At 39.7% G+C, this 22519-nt stretch overlaps 1 protein-coding gene across 5 annotated transcripts in view; it reads right to left on the reverse strand.

The window, feature by feature from the left end:
- Positions 1 to 22519, reverse strand: part of TANGO2 (transport and golgi organization 2 homolog) — a 532848-nt gene that overhangs the window by 224110 nt on the left and 286219 nt on the right. For 3 of the 5 annotated variants that reach the window (XM_069756162.1, XM_069756153.1, XM_069756170.1), the window contains 2 exons: positions 5277 to 5365; positions 5062 to 5181 (listed from right to left, as the gene is read on the reverse strand). In XM_069756162.1, coding sequence (XP_069612263.1) covers positions 5062 to 5181; positions 5277 to 5365 — 209 coding nt within the window. Of the gene's footprint in view, positions 1 to 5061; positions 5182 to 5276; positions 5366 to 21831; positions 21859 to 22519 lie in introns of all 5 variants that reach the window. The other 2 variants (XM_069756143.1, XM_069756136.1) reach the window with 1 other exon arrangement.

Below are 22519 nucleotides of genomic sequence, written 5' to 3' on the forward strand. Positions count from 1 at the left end.
GTGCAGAGCATATATGGGGCACAGCATTATAAGGAGCACCTATGGGGCCATAAAGGTGCAGAGCATATATGGGGCACAGCATTATAAGGAGCACCTATGGGGCCATAATCAAAGGTGCAGAGCATATATGGCACAGCATTATAAGGAGCATCTATGGGGCCATAATCAAAGGTGCAGAGCATATATGGCACAGCATTATAAGGAGCATCTATGGGGCCATAATCAACGGTGCAGAGCATTCTATATAGCACAGTAGTATATGGAGCATCTATGGGGCAATAATGAACGGTATGGAGCATCTATTTTTATTTTTGAAATTCACCGGTAAATGCTGCATTTTCTACCCTAGGCTTATACTCGAGTCAATAAGTTTTCCCAGTTTTTTGTGGCAAAATTAGGGGGGTCGGCTTATACTCGGGTCGGCTTATACTCGAGTATATACGGTAATTATTTTTTCTTCATTACCCAATGGTACAATTCTATGAGGCACAAGTGGTGTCAACAAGCTCACTGTTCCCCTACATGAATTCATTGGGGAGTATAGTTTGTAAAATGAAGTCAGTTATTGATGGGTTCTGGTAGCTCAGGGGCTGTGCTAACATAACATGGCACCCTCAAACCATTCCAGCAAAATCTGAACTCCAATATGGCGCTTCCCTTTGGGGTTTTGCACGGTCCATTTTCTCCTATTACCCTTGTGAAAAAGCAAAATTTGGAGATAAAGCAACCTTTTGGAAAAAATAAAAAAAATCATTTATTCCTTCCATATTACTGATATTTTCAGAAATACATGCTAATTATATTGACCAAAATGTACCACTAACATGAAGTACTAAGTACATTTCCCAATAAAAGATAAACAAAAAATTTCATGCCAATCTAATCCCCCACAAATGGAGTCTCTTTTTTACCCACTTCATCACAAGGGCAGTCACATCAAAACATTCCATCATTTGGTAATAAAAGAATTGAGGTATAACACAGGTATAACATAAGAACGGGCATGACGTTCCATAATCTATACAGGCAGTTTCTAACAGAACATCAAAAAATCCCACCAACCTGAAACTCATCATCCTTGAACAAATTCCCGAACATACACCAGACAGACTGCAAAGACTTAACAATAGAGAATCCTATTGAATTTTCAAATTATCCACGCTCAAACCAGATGGTTTAAATGAGTGCCTAAACAATACAGGACATGAATACGAAGTTTGTAATAGGAACATATAATTTTTATGTTTTTTTATGTGTCACTCTTTATGCATTATTAACATTTTTTTTTAATGTTTTCATAGTATCACTTTAAATCTAATGAAATATTACATATTTCTTAAGCTTGGTTTTATAAATGTGAACATAATAACATACAAGCTAGTCTGATTAAAGTTGCTGTTAATCAATTGCACTCCACAGGTGTTAACTAATTAAATGTAATGCCAATCTTGTTTGGTAATGCCTTTTCTGAAGTGTATATAAACTACCTGACAGCACTGTGTGTGTATACTTGGCTAAAAAAGGAGTAGACCAACTCTGTAAGGCTACTTTCACACATCAGGATTTTTACATCAGGCACAATCCGGCGATTGTTGGAAAAACCGGATCCGGCGCAGATTGTGAAAAACTGATGCGACGGATCCATTTTTTCAACGGATCCGACTAGCATATCTAGATTATTGAATAAAAAAAAATTGGAGCATGCTCAGTTCCAAAAAACAGAATTCGGCGGTGGAATCCGTCATTTCCCGGATCCGGCACCTTCCGGCTCCCATAGGCTACCATTCTAGCAAACAGCCGGAAGCGCTCGATCTGGCGCTTCCGGCTTTGTCGCCGGAGACAAAAACGTTGCTATGGATGCTTTTTCCAGAAACCGTAAATGGCAGATTTGCCGTATCCGGCGAAAAACGGACGAAACGCAATGTCATCCGGCGCAATCCGACACTAATACAAGTCTATGGGGAAAAAAACGGATCCAGCGGGCAACATTGGCCGGATCCGGTTTTTCGAAATTTAGCCGGATTGAGCCTGACAGCGAAAACATGATGTGTGAAAGTAGTCCAACGCGTAGCATTCATTAATAAAAGACTTCTTTTAGGATAACCCTCCAGTGGTATTCTATTTTTCTACACATTTGGCACTGCTAACTACAGCCACCAATGTTTTTTCCCTGAAAGTGTCACAAATAAACAATCTCAGAATCACTGGGATATGTTGAATCGTTCCAGAGAGATCACCTCATAAAGTGACACTAGTCAGAATTGTAAAATTTGACCCAGTCAAGAAGGTGAAAACAGGCTCGATGCCCCCCCCCCTCCCCCCACAAAAAAAAAAAAGGAAATCAAGTAATCATAACTCTTGCTGATATCACAAATACATTTTAGAAGCTACAGCTACTTTCTGCCAGACTGTGAAAATATCGTGTTATCTGATGAAAATAATCAGACTAATGATAAGGACGAGTCAAAGAATCCAGTAGATGGGATATGCAAACCAACTTTCAATTAATTTTTGCCCCACTGAAGTCTAAGGCACTGCAGAAACCCATTTTCCCCTCAGAAGCAGTCATACTATCAACAGCCAGTGCTTAGTGTTTTAAGTTTTAGTTTTTTTTTTCTCCCAGAACAGTCTTACTTTAGCAGTGAGTACCATCAGACTTTCATCAGTTCCATTGAAGTTAATGGGGCTACAAATCCAACCACAACCTATAGACAGATGTGATCTTGTTTTGAAGAGGTTAGCCATGATTTTCTAATTATGTACAGTCCCTCTAAAGCTATAAAGCCTACAACAATTAGAGTAAGTTGAAACCTCTCATGAGATTTATGAATCAATATCAAACAGGGTCTCCCAGCACTCAGAGCTAAATTTGATTTATTTTGCTAAGTTATATAGCATATTTTTCGGACTATAAGACCCACTGGACAATAAGACGCACTTAGGTTTTAGAGGAGGAAATTAGGGGAAAAAAAATTGAAGCAAAAAAATGGTAAATTCTGTACTGTAATATCCCCTCCTGGTATATATGGTCCCCTCATCCCCATTCTGATACACATGGCCCCCATTCTGATACACATGGCCCCTCTTCCCTATCCTGGTATGCATGGCCCCCTCATCCCTATCCGGGTGTGCACGGCCTCATCCTTATCCTGGTATGCACGACCCCATCCCGGTCCTGGTATGATTGGTCCCATCCTTTTTTGTTTTTGTTTTTTTTATAATTGGTCCCATCCTTTTTCTTTTATAATTGGCCCCATCCTGTTCCTGGTATGATTGGCCCCATCCTGTTCCTGGTATAATTGGCCCCATCCTGTTCCTGGTATGATTGGCCCCATCCTGTTCCTGGTATGATTGGCCCCATCCTGTTCCTGGTAGGATTGGCCCCATCCTGTTCCTGGTATGATTGGCCCCATCCTGTTCCTGGTATGATTGGCCCCATCCTGTTCCTGGTATGACTGGCCCCATCCTGTTCCTGGTATGACTGGCCCCATCCTGTTCCTGGTATCCATGGCCCCATCCTGTTCCTGGTATGATTAGCCCCATCCTGTTCCTGGTATGATTGATCCCATCCTGTTCCTGGTATGATTGGCCCCATCCTGTTCCTGGTATGATTGGCCCCATCCTGTTCCTGGTATGATTGGCCCCATCCTGTTCCTGGTATCCATGGCCCCATCCTGTTCCTGGTATGATTAGCCCCATCCTGTTCCTGGTATGATTGGCCCCATCCTGTTCCTGGTATGATTGGCCCCATCCTGTTCCTGGTAGGATTGGCCCCATCCTGTTCCTGGTATGATTGGCCCCATCCTGTTCCTGGTATGATTGGCCCCATCCTGTTCCTGGTATGATTAGCCCCATCCTGTTCCTGGTATGATTGGCCCCATCCTGTTCCTGGTATGATTGGCCCCATCCTGTTCCTGGTATGATTGGCCCCATCCTGTTCCTGGTATGATTGGCCCCATCCTGTTCCTGGTATCCATGGCCCCATCCTGTTCCTGGTATGATTGGCCCCATCCTGTTCCTGGTATGATTGGCCCCATCCTGTTCCTGGTATGATTGGCCCCATCCTGTTCCTGGTATGATTGGCCCCATCATGTTCCTGGTATAATTGGCCCCATTCTGTTAATGGTATGATTGGCCCCATCCTGTCCCTGGTATGATCGGCCCCATCCTGTTCCTGGTATGATTGGCCCCATAATGTTCCTGGTATGATTGGCCCCATCCAGTTTCTGGTATGATTGGCCCCATCCTTTTTCTATTATCATTTACCAAATCTCGTTCCTGGTATCTATGGCCCCATCAGGAAAGATTAAAAAAAAAAAAAAAACATTACACCAACATACACGGCGCTCCCTAGCAGCATCCTGCTCCGGTGCCAGCAGCTGCTTAATGCTTGTAAGCAGGGCATGGCAGGGATGTCATGCGCTGCTCACAAGCAGAGCACAGCTGCCGAGATACTCACTAGGACCGTTCATCGCAGAGAGCGGTGAGTATCCGTTCCTCTTCAGTAGTGCTCAGTGTCAGCCGGAGACTTCCTGCTGGAGCCGGCGGTCACGTCTGCTGATACTTCAGAGAAATGAATGCACCCCCACCTCAGCCATACCCCATACATCAGGACTATAAGACGCACCCTGCATTTTCCTCCATATTTTGGGAGGAGAAAAGTGCGTCTTATAGTCCAAAAAATATGGTATTCCACAGCTTAACTGACATCATCCTCACTGTCCCCATTGGGACTCACAAGCTAAACTCTCTACCAGTATGTCTTTGGAGTGTGGTAGGAAAGCAGAGAAGCATGAGGAAACCCAAGCAAACATGGAGAACATACAAACTACTTGATGATGTTGTCTTTAGTGGCATTTGAACACAGGACCTACCGCTGCAGTGCTAACCACACAGCCAATATGCTGCCCCTTTTACTGTGAACCACTGTGATGTTATCAGATGTCCACTTATTTGCGTGCAGCACTATAGCACTATCTAGCTTTGGTGATTATGTGCCTTATATGGTTTTGCCCCCAAGGTTATCTTAGCATATCATGACGTCAAGCCTTTAGGTCTCACCTCTGCCTTTGGCATTTACATCTATTTTCGGCTGTAAATAGTTTGTAAGTGCAGCAACTTTCCCTCGTTTAGTGATACCCAACCAAGTTCCTCCTTCCTTCCCTGTCTCCATGTCCAAACCTGTAAGCAGGACACAAAAAGAAACCCTTTGAATAGATATTGAGCATTCATTACTCAAAGAGAGTGTTTTGTGCCGTTATTTGATTTATACTTACCACTAAGAATTTCATTATTGCTGCCCCAGAAATCAGCAGGTTTGGAAGGCCTGTGATAAAATTCATCCCTATTGGCTGCTAGGATGAGTCTAAAAAAAAGATAAAACACAATGAATAGAAAGGAAAATAAAACTTAAAAACAATGGTTAAGCTTTAAATCCTTCTGCATTTCTCCGATACTGTGCCCCGGAGTTTAATAAATAATATGTATTATCCATACAAGTTGCGAGCCTGCTAAAATGTGAAAGCTTTCTGGTCCTAATTAGTAAATAGACTGTATGCTCAATTATTAAGCACGTGACTATTTTGATCATATCATTTTTATGCATATTTTCTATTGCCAAGCTGTATAAACTTATATTCGCTTATTGGATGAAGAAGATCAGGTGATGTTTAGTTGTGTAATGACGGAGGGTGTGGACTAAGGATATCAAAACTCAAGAATCAAAAGTGAAGCGATCAGGAAAACATTATCATCCAGTGCTGTCATATTCAAGAACTGCACCCTCATAGGGTGCCCAGAAGTACAAGGTGTTCATTGCTCAGACACTTGTCCAAAGTAAAGGTACCTTCACACATAACGATTTCGTTAACGATATTGTTGCTTTTTGTGACGTTATGCGTGACTGCGACCAACGATCAGGCCCCTGCTGGGAGATCGTTGGTCGCTGGGAATGATAAGGACCTTTTTTTTGGTCGCTGATCACCCGCTGTCATCGATGAATCGGCGTGTGTGACGCCGATCCAGCGATGTGTTCACTGGTAACCAGGTTAAACATCGGGTTACTAAGTGCAGGGCCGCGCTTAGTAACCCGATGTTTACCCTGGTTACCATTGTAAAAGTTAAAAAAACAAACAGTACATACTTACATTCCGGTGTCTGTCCCCCGGCGTCAGCTTCCCGCACTGACTGTATCAGCGCCGGCCGGCCGTAAAGCAGAGCACAGCGGTGACATCACCGCTGTGCTCTGCTTTACGGTCGGCCGGCGCTGACACAGTGCAGGGAAGCTGACGCGGGGGGACAGACACCGGAATGTGAGTATGTACTGCTTTTTTTTTTTTTTTTTTAACTTTTACAATGGTAACCAGGGTAAACATCGGGTTACTAAGCGTGGCCCTGCGCTTAGTAACCCGATGTTTACCCTGGTTACCTGGGGACTTCGGCATCGTTGGTCACTGGAGAGCTGTCTATGTGACAGCTCTCCAGCGACCACACAACGACCTAAACAGCGACGCTGCAGCGATCGGCATCGTTGTCTATATCGCTGCAGCGTCGCTAAATGTGACGGTACCTTAAGAAAAGCTGAAACCCGACCACCACACAGATTTTTCAAAGGTTTTATGGACTGATGAGATAGATGAGAGTGACTCTTGCCAGACCAGATGAATGGGCCTGTGGTTGGATCGGTAATGGCCACAGACCTTTCTTTTGACTCACACACCAGTGAGTTGGAGGCAGGGTACTGCTATGCGTTATTAAGATAATCTAGATGGATCTTTTTGGGTTGAAGATATGACTTAAAATCAACTGCCAAACTATTTTAACAGATGAAAAAAAACAATTGAGGGGGGAAAATTTATGTTTTTCATTTAGTTGTAAAATAATTCTGCACGCAAATAGTTGCTCAATAATTATACAATTATTTTTTAAAGAGAACCAGTAAGCACAATTTTGCAAGCTGACGTAAAGACGTCTTTCTAAGATGTTGTTGAGCAGAGATTTATTGCAGACAAGCTGGGAAATCAATCTGAACATGCGCCACCCACATTAAGGCGCAATAGTTCAAGTGTATTATTTCACATAGTTATGTGCTGACTGTCCAAGATTTACAGCGGTGAACGCAATGATTAAAACAGGGTAAATCTACATTAGTATCTGCTTTGGCACAATTTCAACGATCAAGGATTGGTGTAACGGAATTTCATTGTCCTTTGTGATGGTATTTCAGTGACCATTCACATTATTTTTATAAGTAATATTTTGTCACATTGCAGTCATTTCATTCACAAGTTCAGGTAAATAGACAGGTCAACCAGTACAGGAATCAGGCATATATCTCATTTACAGCAAATTGCTCCTGGTCTGCTCTGTGAGATATCAAGTAAGCAATAACCTGTAGAGCTTCAAGCTGGTTTTCTACATTAGGCATGCATACACCACTCAGTTATTTTGCACTTTATCTATCAATGTTTTTATATGGCTTGATTTGGGTTTTTTTTGTATGCACAAGGAAGACTCTGTAAAAAATAATACTAAACCTGTCTTTATGTGCAATAAAAATAAACATAAAATTCTGAATTTGTAAACAGCAGATATATCTGATGATGTGCCATTCCAGTCACAACAAGCCAATGAGAGGCCTCAGTAGTCAAGTAATAGAAGAACAGGACATAATTTTCTGTCCCTGACAGGCCACCTGCACTGGATCCATGGGGAGTGAGAGTAGCAGATCATAACTTGTTTTATTCTTTTAATAACATCTATGAAGTTTCTAAAATTGTTTTACATGTCAGAAAACCCATTTAATATCAGACAGATGTTTGCCTTTAAAGCACCACTCCATCATGTGTTTTTTCAGAGCTAAAGTGGTGCTAATCTAAGTTCCCTGAGCCTAGACTTATACTTATCAGCAGCCATCTTCAGTTCTTCTCGGTGCCACTCCGATTCAATGCTGCTATCTTAAGATCACAAGGTATCAATCGCAAGCTCTCAATGTAAGTCTAATAGAGCATCAATCTAGCACTCATGAACTTACAGTGGGTTGTGACTTTAGTGCTTGCTGGAGCGATCCGGCAGGTCACAAACTGCTGGAGACCAATAGGAGCGGCACCGGGAACAGCTGAAGACACTGGCTGATAAGTATAAGACTAGGCACAGGGAACTTAGACTAGTAGCACCACCCCAGTGCTGCAATTTAAAAAAAATGCTTGTGTGGTACTTTAATCTGAGAGTACCATAACATAGGGACAGAGCATGATTCAAATGATGTGTTACTTTCTCAGCAACTTACTCTAGTTTCAACATAAATCAGTGTTTTTTCAGCAGATTATCACTGCCGGACTAGGTATCTTGCGCGAAGTAGTCCAGCTGATCGGTGTAACTCAGCCTCCACCACTGATTGGCAGCTTTCCATGAACACTGTATATTGTCAGGAAGCTGCCAATCATGGGTGTGGGCGGGGTAGAAACCGTTCCGCATTCTGACCATGCCACATATGTACAGCAGAGAAAACAAGGATTCTATCAAAACTGCCCCAATTATTTCTGTAACTGATACATCACTAGAACCCAGCTCCCTCTCAATAATATACGATGGATTGAAGTAACAAGTTGTAGGAACAGAAATAAAATAATAAAATCAGGAATACTCTTTTGCTAAACCCTCTGGATCCAGTGCAGGCCACTCTGGTGGAAGCAATGACGTCCCGTTACTCAATCACTAAGACCTGTGATTGGTTGAAGAGTTCAGGTGATTAAGGAAAGAGAGATCATCCCTTGTTGATTCTTGATCCACAAAAGACCAGAAGAGTTACCTGTGCAGATGATTTTGCTTGATTTTAATTTTTCTTTTGTTTATTCTTATTTTTTAAAGTTTATATTTTCCATTATAATCATTAACATTGTGTAAAACGGACACAGAGATTGTCAAGTTGTTTCCAAATGAAGAAATGGGTGCTTCTCAGCATGTAGGAGTTTCTCCTGTTAATCTACAGAAATGTCAGTTTAAAGTAGCAGTTTGCACCAAAAGTGAACTCCATTTTTTTTTTTAAATATATCCTAGCTGGACTGAATTTTTGCACTTTATTGGATAAAAAGATATTTCTATTTGAATAATGCATTTGGCAGGTGTTTCAATATATATTCCATCTATAAGAAGGAAATCCACTCATTAGTATCCACAAAAAAAGCTTCACTGTAGTATTAATCATTGCTACTCATAGTTTTAGTAGAGAAAGATACCTCTTAAACGAATAGAGGTTCCGAGGTTCCAAATGGACTACTGCATGTCCAGTAGTCCAATGGATTACTGGAAGTAAAAGGTCCGGATCGAATTCCAAGTGTGGCATTTGCATTATGTGAAATCACAAAATGTGGTCAACGGATCTCTTAATGGAAGCGAAACAGATCATCATTACGCTGAAAACAAAATACATCAGATTGATAGCAGAAATTTTTAGAGGAGTGACCAAATCAATAGTTTGGTACAATCTATAAAAAAAAAAAGGCGACATTTTGAGCTTAGGGACACAAAAGGGACTGGACAGCCACACAAGCTAACAGTGGTGGATGACAGCAGAATCCTTTCCATGGTGAAGAAAAAGCCCTTCACAACATCCACCCAAGAACAATGTCCAGTAAGTTGGTGTTTCACTCTCAAAGTCTACTATATATAGAGAAGATTTCATGAGAGCAAATGAAGAGTGTTTATCACAGGTGCAAACCATTAATTAGCCTTAAAATTGAAAGCTCAGATTTGACTTTGCCAAAAAAAAAATCTAAATAAACCAGACAAGTTCTGGAAAAGCATTCTTGTTTGAACAGATGAAATCAAGATTAATCTGTACCAGAATGACGAGAAGAGGAAAGTATGGATAAGGCTTGGAACTGCTCATGATCCAAAGAACACCGCATCCTCTGTAAAACATGGTGGAGGCTATATGATGGCATGGATACGTAAGGTTTCCAATGGCACTGGGTCAATATTGATGTTACTGAAGACAGAAGCAGCCAGATGAATTCTGATGTGTACAGGGCTATACTTTCCAGGGCTGTGGAGTCGGAGTCGTGGAGTCAGAGTCTGTATAAAATGGACCGACTCCTATAATATATAATAAATTGGGTACAGTAGTTCAATGCAGTTTGTGGGGAATATTTTTTTCATAAGAATTTGGGAAAGTTATGAAATGTCCTATAAATGTCAGTCCTATTCCTGACCTAAAGTCTAGACTTTTAGCAAGGATGAATTTGTGCTGCAGTTTATGTTCATAAGTAGTGAAGCTCCTCCTCTACAGATAAGGGGAAAAAATAACAAACACACAGGGAAGGAATGCCTGCATTCATTTCAAACTTCTGGAGTGAACAGGAAAGCGGATTAAGGTAAGTACTTCTTAAAGCATATCTAAACTTTCAATAAATGGTGCATAAATCAATAGTCCAGTATATGTTGTCTCTGTATGCTTGATGTTTTAGTTTGTTTTTCCTTTTAGCTCATGTTCGGAGAAAATAGCTGCTCTGATGACTTATATACACTATATATATAGAATATAAGGGGAAAAACTGTTTTCTAACATCTCAAATTTGGAAATACAGTAACAGGATCGATCATAACGTGTGTGTGTGTGTGTGTGTGTGTGTGTGTGTGTGTGTGTGTGTGTGTGTGTTCAGGAATATGATTCAGCACAAACATGCTCCCATTCTCCTCCCCTCTTCATAGACTGTGAAGAAATATGATGTGAAGAATTTAGTGAGCGGTACCCCGAAACAAGGCTGACATTGAGAGTTCAGAATAAAGCTGTTCAACAACATATTTTACAAACTTTATACTTATCTGTCCTATTATTATATGCAAAGATTGTTTTATTTCTATCCTAAATTATACAGTGGTGCATGATTCCCTATTCTTGCAAGAATTACAATATACCTTTTTTTTTTTTTTTTACAGGACAAAATTATTTTGAAAGCGAATGTACATTATTACAAAAATGTCTAAGAAGCATCTTATGAAGTCAGCTGTATTTGATCATTTTACAGTGACTCAATATAAAAAAAACATTTTGTGTATCAGTGTATAAGTGACCAAGATGAAAAATACTGTGATGCCAAAATCTGTGCATACTCAAGCAGGGATAAAAAATGCTCCTTCAAGAGCTTCCAATCTAAAAACACACTTACAACGCTGCCACCCAGAAGTTTACAAAGCTGTGATTGAAAAAGATCACAGCAGCACCAAGAAACGAGAGACCAGCACTTCCCGCCAGGGAAATTAGGAGGAAAGAGTGTCTCAAATAACAGCAACAAGATATTTTGTAAGTGACAAAGTTACTGTAACAATGACAGCAAATGTGTTTTAAAAGACAGCTCAATGAACTTGTTGTGGACAGTGTACCAATAACATTACTTGAACGACCAGCTCTTAATGGAGAAATGGCCTGCAAACTTGGTTTTTCTCTGGAAAGAGAAAGTATTAGAAAATTAGTGATTGAAGAAGCCCAAAAAGAAGATCTTTAAAAGACTCGAGAGACGCTTTGTGTTTCTTAAAATGGATGCCTGCACACGTCACAGAGTGAACTATTTTGCTATCAACGTTCGATATGTTTGTAACAACCAAAAAAATTGTTACTAAGACGCTGGCAGTTAAAGATACTTAAGCTCATCACAGCAGCCAGTTTCTACAGACCTTAGTGAAAAAAGTTCTGCAAGATTATGAATAGTGATGAGCGAGTACAACCCCTGGCAAAAATTATGGAATCACCGGTCTTGGAGGATGTTCATTCAGTTGTTTAATTTTGTAGACAAAAAGCAGATCACAGACATAGCACAAAACTAAAGTAATTTCAAATGGCAACTTTCTGGTTTTAAGAAACACTAAAAGAAATCAAGAACAAAAAATGTAGTAGTCAGCAATGGTTACTTTTTTTTTAACCAAGGATAGAGGAAAAATTATGGAGTCACTCAATTCTGAGGAAAAAATTATGGAATCAGAGAGGCCCAGCGCCTGCGCACTGCAGTACTTTGCTCTGCCCTCAACAGGGCAGACAAAGTACGCCTGCGCAGGAGCAGCGGCAGGAAGCAAAGAAGAGGACGACATCATATGAAGATGGGAAGCGCCGGTCCCGCACCGCGATGCCCATCGGACTGGACCGCTCTGGGACCGTCCCAGGGTGAGTATAATCAACTTGTTTTTCTTATCTTACATGTTACATCGGGGGCTTATCTACAGCATTATAGAATGCTGTAGATAAGCCCCTGATGGCGGTGGCCTTAGCTTATAGGCCTAAAATGGGGTGAAAGATTCCCTTTATTATTAACCTTTATTATTACCCTATATTATTTACATGCATTATTATTGTTTACATATTTACTTACTATACAGCATATGCTCAATTTGATTTTTCTTGACTTTTGTTTGTAGAAAAATGGTTGAAAATACTGAACATTTCACAGGATAGATTTGTTCAACGCCTTTAATTAAACCTGACCATATATACTTCAACTACATTTCAGATGTTTAATTTTAATTAAAAAATAAAGGAACATACAGAGCCAAAGTCACGAAGATTTGGTCATTGTCCAAATATTTCTGGACCTAACTGTATCCTACTTGCCCTTTAACCCCTTCACTTCAAAGCCTGTTTTCACCTTCCTGATCAGGCAAATTTTTTACAATTCTGGCCACTGTCACTTTATAAGGTCATAACTCTGGAACGCTTCAATAGATTCTGAGATTTTTTTTTTGTGATATACTGTACTTCATGATAATGGTAACATTTCTTTGATATGTCTTACTTTTATTTGTGACAAAAATAGGAAATTTGGCGAAAACCTTTTACATTTTGCAATTTTCAAACTTTTAAATTTGTATGCCCTTAATCAGAAATATATGTCACACAAAATAATTAATAAATAACATTTTCCACGTCTTCTTTACAACAGCTCAATTTGAGACAATTTTTTTTGTTAGGAAGTTACAAGGGCTAAAAGTTGACCAGCGATTTCTCATTTTTACAACAAAATTTACAAAACAATTTTAATTTTAGGGACCCCATCATATTTGAACTGACTTTAAGGGTCCTATATGACAGAAAATACACAAAAGTGACACCATTCTAAAAACTGAAGCCCTCAAGGTGCTCAAAACCACATTCAAGAAGTTGAATAACCCTCCAGGTGCTTCACAGGAATTAATGAAATATGGAAGGAAAAATATAAACTAACTTTTTTCACAAACATTTTAATTATAACCCAATTTTTTTACTTTCATAAGGCTAACAGAAGAAAATAGACCATACAATTTGTTTTGGAATTTGTCCTGAGCATACGGATACCACATATGTGGGGGAAAATCTACTGTTTGGATACACGACAGTGCTCGGAAGGGAAGGAGCACATATTTGACTTTTTGAATGCAAAATTTGCAGGCATAATAAGCAGACGCAATATCACATTTGGAGAGCAACTGATGTGCCTAACCAGTGGAAATTCCCACAAGTTACACCACTTTGGAAACTAGACCCCTTATCCGGATGTGTGGTGAGCACCTTGAGAACCCTGGTGCTTCACAGTGTATAACGTTCAGCCGGGAAAATAAAAAAAATAAATCAAATTTTTCCCCACAAAAATGTTTAACCCCAAATTTTGTATTTTCACACGGGTAACAGGAGAATATGGACATCAATATTTGTAGTGAAATTTCCCATGAGTTCATCGATTTGGAGATATGTGTTAGAAAACTACTTTTGAAGCACATTGCAAACCTCAGAAGGGAAGGAGCGCCATATTACAGTACAGATTTTGCTGCACTGGTTTGAAGGTGCCATGTCACATTGGCAGAGCCTCTGAGGATCCAGAATAGCAAAACACCCAATAAGTGACCCCATTTTACAAACTACAGCTCTCAATGAATTTACCTAGAGGTGCAGTGATCATATTGACACCACAGTTTTGTCAGTTTTGTCACAGAATTTTATACCACTGGGCAGTAAAGAAAAAATAATTTCCTTTTTTGCCATCAAAATTTTGTGTTAGCCCCAAATTTTAAATTTTCATACTGGGGAATAGGTAAAAATGGCATCAAAATTTGTAGCACAATTTCTGCTGAATGTGGATATACCCCCTATGTGGCTGTACAGTACTGCTTAGCTATATGGCGAGAATCGGACGGAGTACTATTTTCCTCCTGGAGAGCAGATTTTCCTAGAATAGTTTGTGGACTTCATATAAAGAGCATCTAAGAGCTAGAAAAGCTGAATCCCTCCTCAAGTGACCTCCTTTTGGAAAATATACTCCTTGGGGAATTTATTTACAGGTGTAGTGAGGATTTTTGCTCCCGGGGTGTTTTCCAGAAACAAGTAGCAGTGGATGTAGCTGAGTGAAAATTGCAAACTGCCATTGTAGTGACCTCTATGTTGACGTGACTAGTACGTCGTGCCCAGCTCATGCTTCTGGAGGCATACACCCGTAAATTAGGTGGGCTCTCATCACTACAGAAATGCCAAACATGTGGGCGCTATATGTGAGTTAGACACACTGGGGCTCAGAAGGGTGGGGGGCATTTGGATTTGGGAGCACAGAATTTACTGAATTTGTTTTGAGGGACGAGGAGCCCTTTTACTTTTCCAGAGCCTTTGTGCTACCAGAAATGTGAAAGCCCCCAATATTTTTGTTAACAGATGACAGACTTAATGAATCTGCTGAGGTAAAGTGAAAGTTGAGCTCTGATTGGTTGCTATGGACAACTAGAACAGTCTGACTATGAGAGGCAGTCACACATTTTCTGCTTCATATATATTTAGATTCACCTATTCGATCTCTGATCAGTGTGAGGTGATTACTAAGCGTCGGAATACTAAGGACTGTTTTTTTTAACTGCCACCCAAACAAAACGAGCATCTATTCGGCAAGTTAATTCAAAAGATAAGAAGCAAAACTGTCTCAAACAGCTGAGACAAGTGAACAATGCAAGTCTCCGCTTGAAAGGAAACTAATCAGACAGGCCAAATCAAAGGCAGCTGAAAACCTGAACAACGGGAACATCATTTTTAGGAGAAACGGATGAGACAGGCTGAATCAAGGGATGCGTAAACATCTAAACAAAAGCATGAACGTCTTCAAAATGACCGCATACGACATATGCAGCTTATGCAAACATGTAGGGAGCCTGACTTGAGTTTGGAAGCGTTTCACTATGGCACAGTCATAATATGCAAAATTGATGCAATATACGCACTCCACTTTGCAAGCTCTTTGGAGGGTATCCCTAAAAATCTTTTCATATCTGCACTTGAAAAGAAAACAAAACACGATTACCAAAATGCATTACAATAGACAGCTGTGTACCTGTAAATCAGTATTACACCTTTTGTCCGTTAATCACTGATAGGTTTCACTGAGGGGAGGTGGGGGAAGGTTTGCACTATGCTGCCCCCTCTGATTTTTTTGTTTTTGTGAAAGGAGAGTTAGGCTATGTCCACACGTTGCGTTTTATCCGCATTTTTTTTGCTATGAAAACACTTAAAAAATGCTTACTAAACGCATCCCATTATTTTTTAATGGAAATACGCATTGTTGGGGGCGTGGCCTACGCAGCAATGGTGTAAGGTGTGCGGTGCCTAAGCTCCTGAGTGACATCGTCTGAAATCAACTCAAACCGTGGAAAAACAGCATCCTTTGGTAAAAATAATCGAGGATATGTTCCCAGTATCTCTCTAGGATAACAGAGAGCCTAAATTTGTGACTTAATTGTCTCTTCTGAGAGAAATTCCTGTCAGCATTTTGAGGCCTGTCAATCTTTGTGACAGGAATCCTCAGTTGTTTTTCCTGCCGGTTTTCTCCCTGTGATTCCTCAACTTGTCCACCCAGTACTGTGACAACCCACCTGACAACAGAAGAACCCCCAAAATTAATGGGTCACAGAGTTTATTACCTTCACCCCGACACCGGCCCGGCTAATTAGAGAAGTACCAGCTCTCTGGGCACCATCTTAGAAAATCTGACACAATAGGAGTATTTACCTGCCCATCTCTATACAGCACCAAGCCTCCCCGGTCTGAAAGGCGGAGGCAGAAAAGAACAATTAAGGATTCAGGGAGGATCCGGTGAAGTGACAGACAGCGCTTCTCGCCACCTCCAACACTCCCCTGGACTTCGCATCATAGGAGAAAACAGAAGACGCCGCCATTTTATTGGTGGCCAGCGGCGGACCAGGCGACACACACGACCGACTCCTGTTAAAGCTGCGCTGGACAACCCAAGCTGGACCTGATCAGCTGCAAATCTAATCGGCGGTAAGTTCCAGCTCCTGGCTGGGAAAGTCCCTGCACCGGAAGACGACAACGCGGCAACACAAGCTGAGGACTTAGACAGCCGGCCGGACTGCTTCAGCGCCATTTCTGGAGGTGGTGAGTTCCAGCCGTTGGCTTTGAAGACCCTGCCAGATCCACTAGCAAGAAGAGGAGACTACAACACAACTAATCCTGCTGACGACTAGTTAGGAGCCTGAAGGGCTTTTAATGCAAAAAAGCTATAACCTAATTTCTCTGGTAGGATCAAACTCAGGTGAATAGTATTAGTTTACACACCCCTCTGCATCTCTGCATAGTCATAACTACTGCCTGCCTATATAGTACCTTCTCTCTCCTAAATTATATTCTTAGGGTTATTCTAATAAGCAACCCTTTGTCTCTTACTTCAGAGTTACCAGTAGAGAATTCTGATTAATCCTCCCCAAAATTCTTCCACGACAACATATAAATCATTCTATATAACTCCAACTTTGCTGGGAGATTTAGAGTGTGGGCAACCCTCCTACCCTATTCTGTGACTGTCTTAGTTACTACTATCTGAATTCTAGAGCACGGATCGGGGATAATTATGAGTAAATCCTCGGCCAAACCCCAATTCTCAAACATGGCCTTATCTTATTCTCAAAAAGCCCAAAAATTTAAAGGGGTAGGGCGAAATACATCAAAAGACTTGATAACTAAAACAAGTCCCAATAGGTCCAGGTCCCCACTAAAAGATGAGGAAGATTCAGACCACGAAAAACTCTCTAACCAAAATGAAGTAAAACAATCCTCCCCCACTACTATTATAGAGATGGATTCATCTACCTCTTTAAAGAGGAAAATTCCAGAGGTTATAGCCGAAAAATACACTACTCCACATGACTCATCTGACGAGGTCTCAGAAACCTCTCCTAACTTGAGTCCAGCTAAATCCAAGCAAAAAATAAGTAACCCAAACATAGACGATACCCAGGGATTTGATCTGAATTCTGTGGGGATTCTTATATCTAAATTGACAGAGAAAATGGACAAATTCGAAAATGGTATGAATGAAAAATTTGATAAACAAAATAAATTACTAGAAGACTCATTGTCCCTCCTCAGCAAAAGGATGGACGGGTTTGAGGACAGAATTAAAAAAATAGAAGAGAGGCCAGATCTAACCTCTAAAATAAATAAAGACATCACAAAAGAGTTGCACAAGCTGAAGCTCAAAGTAGCGGATTTAGAAGATCGAAATCGCAGAAACAATATTAAAATTAGGGGCATCCCCGAGACCATAGGCCCAAGCAAACTGGAGGAATTTACCAAAAAATTATTCAGGAAAATTATTCCCTCCCTAACAGAGCAAGAGCTAGAAATTGACAGAATACATAGGCTGCGAAAACCGCCCACCATCCCTAAAGACCCACCCAGAGACACACTCATGAGAGTGCACTTCTTCAAAACAAAAGAAAGAATCCAAAATTACTTTAGAGAAAATAAACATTTCCCTGAGCCATTTGAAAAACTAAAAATATATGCTGACCTCTCCAAAGAAACGATTGAAGGGAGGAAAACTTTTCAAAGCATTACCATACCTCTCAGGGACAATGAAATCTCCTATAAGTGGGGATTCCCACTCAAGTTAATAGTCAACTACAAAGGCAACTTTATCGTTCTTAATTCTCCAGAAGAAGGCAGAGACTTCTTGCACTCCATCAGTATTCCTCTTCAACCACGACATAAGGATCGCCTTGACTCTGATGGTAAAACATGAAGAGTTTTTGTTCAAGTTTATTGTTTACTTAAATGGGAAACTATCCCGATAAGAAGCTAATACCTATTTTTGGTCGTTCTTGTTAATGTTACATGGGTATAAGTTCAACAACCAAGAAGGTGTTGCTTGGGAGCTAGTAACACGAACTTTTCCCCCAACAGGTGAAGTCAGGTTCACCGTAGTGGACCACTTCAAGTGGACATTACAGTTTATTGTTTATTGTTCTTACTCTTACTTAACGTATATTGATTTCTTAATCCTCACAGGTTTGCTGCTACACAATGAGTTTAAAGATATTATCTTACAATGTTAGAGGCTTAAATAGTCCACACAAAAGACACACCCTTTGGAGAGAACTATCCAAAAGCCATGCCGATATAATTTGCTTACAGGAATCCAAATTTAAACACTCAGACAACCCAAAATTTTCGCATAAAAATTTCCCACATATTTACAAGTCGGACAACACAAAAAAGAAAGCCGGTGTGGTCACAATCGTTAAAGGAACTATCTCATTTGAATTTCTAGAGGAGATCAAAGATGCTAAAGGGAGGTTTCATATTCTTGTTTGTTCCTTGAATAACCAGATTTGCACAATCATCAATATTTACGCCCCCAACACAGGTCAAATAGGTTTTCTGAACAAAGTAAATAAAAAAGTAATGTCAATCAAGAGAGGTGCCATGATTTGGTTGGGAGACTTTAATTTGGTATCAAATGCAAATATGGATTCCTCCACCCCAAATAGATACCGACCACATACTTTAGACAATTGGATACACCAAAATGAATTATTTGACATCTTTCGGTGTCTAAACAACACTTCAATTGAATACACCCATTTCTCTGACCCTCATCAATCAGCGTCACGAATTGATTTAATCTTATCGGACATTTTTACGCTCCCTAAAATCTATAGAATCACAATAGAAAGGAAAACCTTCTCGGACCACTCCCCAGTTTCAGCAGAAATCCAAATTGGCCACTCGGTTAATAAAAATTCACTATGGAAATGTGACGCTAACCTACTACACCACCCTGACCATAGATCAATATTAGAAAAATCACTAACAAATTATTTCACAGAGAATTCACCTACTGAAACATCCCCTTTCACCCATTGGTGTGCCCATAAGGCAGTCATGAGGGGTATCATGATCCAAATCTCTGCAAAAAGGAAAAGGTTGCTTAGAATTCAGATTGAAGACATTCAAAATAAAATAAAAGACAAAGAAAACGAACTAAGTTTAAACCCCCCGTCTACTCAAATTAAAATAGAGCTACTGAACCTCAGGCAGGAGCTTAAGAAAATCATATTTTCATCATTCCACACCATGGTCAAAATTTCCAAAATGAAGCAATATTCCTCAATTAATAAGCCAACGCGTTACATGATTAATAGAATGAAAAAAATAAGACAAGCAAACAGGATCACCAAAATACAAACAAAAAATGGTACAACGGTATCTCATCCCCAAGATATAGCCAACTCCTTCGCAGATTATTACAGCAAATTATATAATTTACATTCCCAGCCCTCCACCCCACTTCCAAATGTTTCTGACATTGAAAAATTCTTGACCTCAATTAGCCTTCCAAAATTGACCCTTGATGATTTAGAAAACCTAACCTCCCCTTTCTCCCTAGAAGAAATAGAAAGAACCATTCTTCAACTCAAGGACTTTAAATCGCCAGGCCCTGATGGTTTTGGAAACAAATATTATAAAACCTTCACCAAATTACTCTCCCCACATCTACAAAACCTTTTTAATATAGCTAGTTCCTCAGGTAAATTCCCAGCAGAAATGTTAGAATCGACAATTATTTTAATTCCCAAACACAATTCGGACTTAACCCTTGTTAATAATTACAGGCCAATTTCCTTAATCAATACAGATCTGAAAATTTACTCCAAGCTAATTGCAAATAGGCTCAAATCCTATTTGCCGTTATTGGTTCATGGGGACCAAATGGGTTTTATAACAGGTCGTCAAGCGTCAGATGGTACTAGAAGACTTATCAACTCAATTAAATTGATTCATTCCTCTAAAGTGCCATCTGTAATTATTACTCTAGACGCCGAAAAGGCTTTTGACCGATTAAACTGGCTTTATTTAACATCAGTACTTCAAAAATTTGGGTTTAATGAAAAATATATCAACAGCGTAATGGCACTCTATTCAAAACCAACAGCCATAATTTATGCAAACAACTACTCCTCTACACCATTTAACATTTCAAATGGTACAAGACAAGGGTGCCCTTTATCTCCGCTGCTTTTTATTTTATCAATGGAACCACTAGCGCAATCAATTAGGCAAAATAATTCCATAAAAGGTCTACAAACGCGAACACGCCATTATAAGATAGGGCTCTTTGCCGACGACATGATGTTTACCCTGACGGACCCCTATGAATCAGTTTCGGAGCTACAAAAAACCCTTCAATTTTTTTCAACTATTACCCTTTTTAAGATAAACGAAAATAAATCCAAAATATTGCCATTTTACTTGACGGAATTAGAAACAAAGAAAATAAAAGACATAGTTTCATTCAGTTGGTCGGAAGGAGACCTAGACTATCTAGGTATAATCATTTCAAAAAACTTAGACACATTAATGAAGAAAAACTTGAACAAACTCTTGGAAAATATAAACAAAGACCTGGGTTTCCTCGGTACAAAAGACCTCTCATGGTGGGGCAGAGTATTGGCAACTAAAATTTTTATTGTCCCAAAAATCTCTTATATACTGAGAACACTTCCCTTAAAAATCAACACTTCCTACCTGACTAGCTTCCAATCAACAATAAATACGTTTATTTGGAATAAAAAAAGGGCCCGCATTTCCACAAACATTCTATATAAATGCAAGGAATTTGGGGGCATAGGCTTACCAAACATTACAGCTTTATATCTATCGAATTTAATAAAACAAAGCCAGTATTGGTTCATGAAAGAAGATCCTCCGAATTGGCTTGACCTTGAAATTGAACTTAACCATAGGAAATCTCCCAAAGAATTGGTTTTTGACCATATTCTCAACAGACCTTATAAGGCCTACGCCCATCACCCTATCTTTTCTCCCATTATATATGCCTGGAATAAATTGTCCAAACGAAAGAGAGGCTCCAACAGGAAAATCCTCCTCCAAAATACCCCTATAGAGATTATCATGCTTACCCAAAATATTAACCCCTCCCCCATATGGAGAGACAATGGGATTCAAAAATTAAATGATCTTCATGATGGGGTTAAATTTCTCACCTTCAGCTCTATTAAACAAAAATTTAAAATACCCTCCTCAGCCTTTTTCCCTTACATGGTACTAAAGGACCAAGTTAAAAAATTCATTACAAACAAACCAAAAATATCTGAAGCAACTATTAATTTACTAAAAAATCCCACACACAATTTATTTTGGAATAACAAGCAAATATATTGGTGGTTTAACAATGACATACAATTCAATAAGTTAGCTCATATGATAAAATGGGAAGGGGATCTGAATGTAACGTTCACTCCAGAACAGTGGGAAAATGCAATCCACTTTACTTATGCATCAAACATCTGCATGACACTGAAAGAGGCCTATTATAAAATAATAACAAGATGGTACTATACTCCGGCTCGCCTTTCTCATCTGCCGTCAGGAGGATCTCCATTATGCTGGAGAGAATGTGGAGAGCGTGAAAGTTTGCTACATGTGTTTTGGTCATGCCCCCGGGTAAAACCCTTATGGAGGCAAGCCATAAAATTAATTAACAAATTATTAACAGGTAATATTATAGTTACCTCTGCAATGGCCTGGTTGTCCCTGAACTGGGAAAAAATAGACACAAATGTGAGATCTCTTATCATCCATATCTGCCTTGTGGTCAAACAAACCATAGCTTTCCATTGGAAGAATCCGACTTTACCGGCTTTTACTGAAATTATAGACCAAATTAACTTACACAAGACATACGAAGAAAACTTCGCAATAGTAAATAATTACTATACGAAACATGATAGGAAATGGAAGAAATGGGTTGAGGTAAACTCCAATCTATCGCATTAAAGGAAAGATGATGGCTTCTACATACCTGTGAGGTTCTTACAACTTATTATATGCTCTTTGCTATTATTATATGCTATTATATGTTACTATATGTTAATCTGTTAAAAATTGTTAATCATTATCAAATTTTGTTTAAAATGGACAGTGTGTCCACAATGTTGTTCTTACCTTTCCCCAAACCCTCCCCACCTCCTTCCCTCTCCTTCCCCTATTCCCTTGTGAGCTGACTCCACATGCTAATATTACATTTCAAAGATATAATAAAATTATTTGAATAAGTATGATCACAGGTTACCATTCCCCAAACCCATCTCCCCTACCTCCCTCCCTCTCCTTACCCTTATTCCCTTGCGAGCTGACTATATGATTATTTCCACATGCTAATATTAAATTTCAAAGTTATAATAAAAATTATTTGAACAG

This window comes from Ranitomeya imitator, chromosome 1 (genome assembly GCF_032444005.1).
Source record: "Ranitomeya imitator isolate aRanImi1 chromosome 1, aRanImi1.pri, whole genome shotgun sequence".
NCBI lineage: Eukaryota > Metazoa > Chordata > Amphibia > Anura > Dendrobatidae > Ranitomeya > Ranitomeya imitator.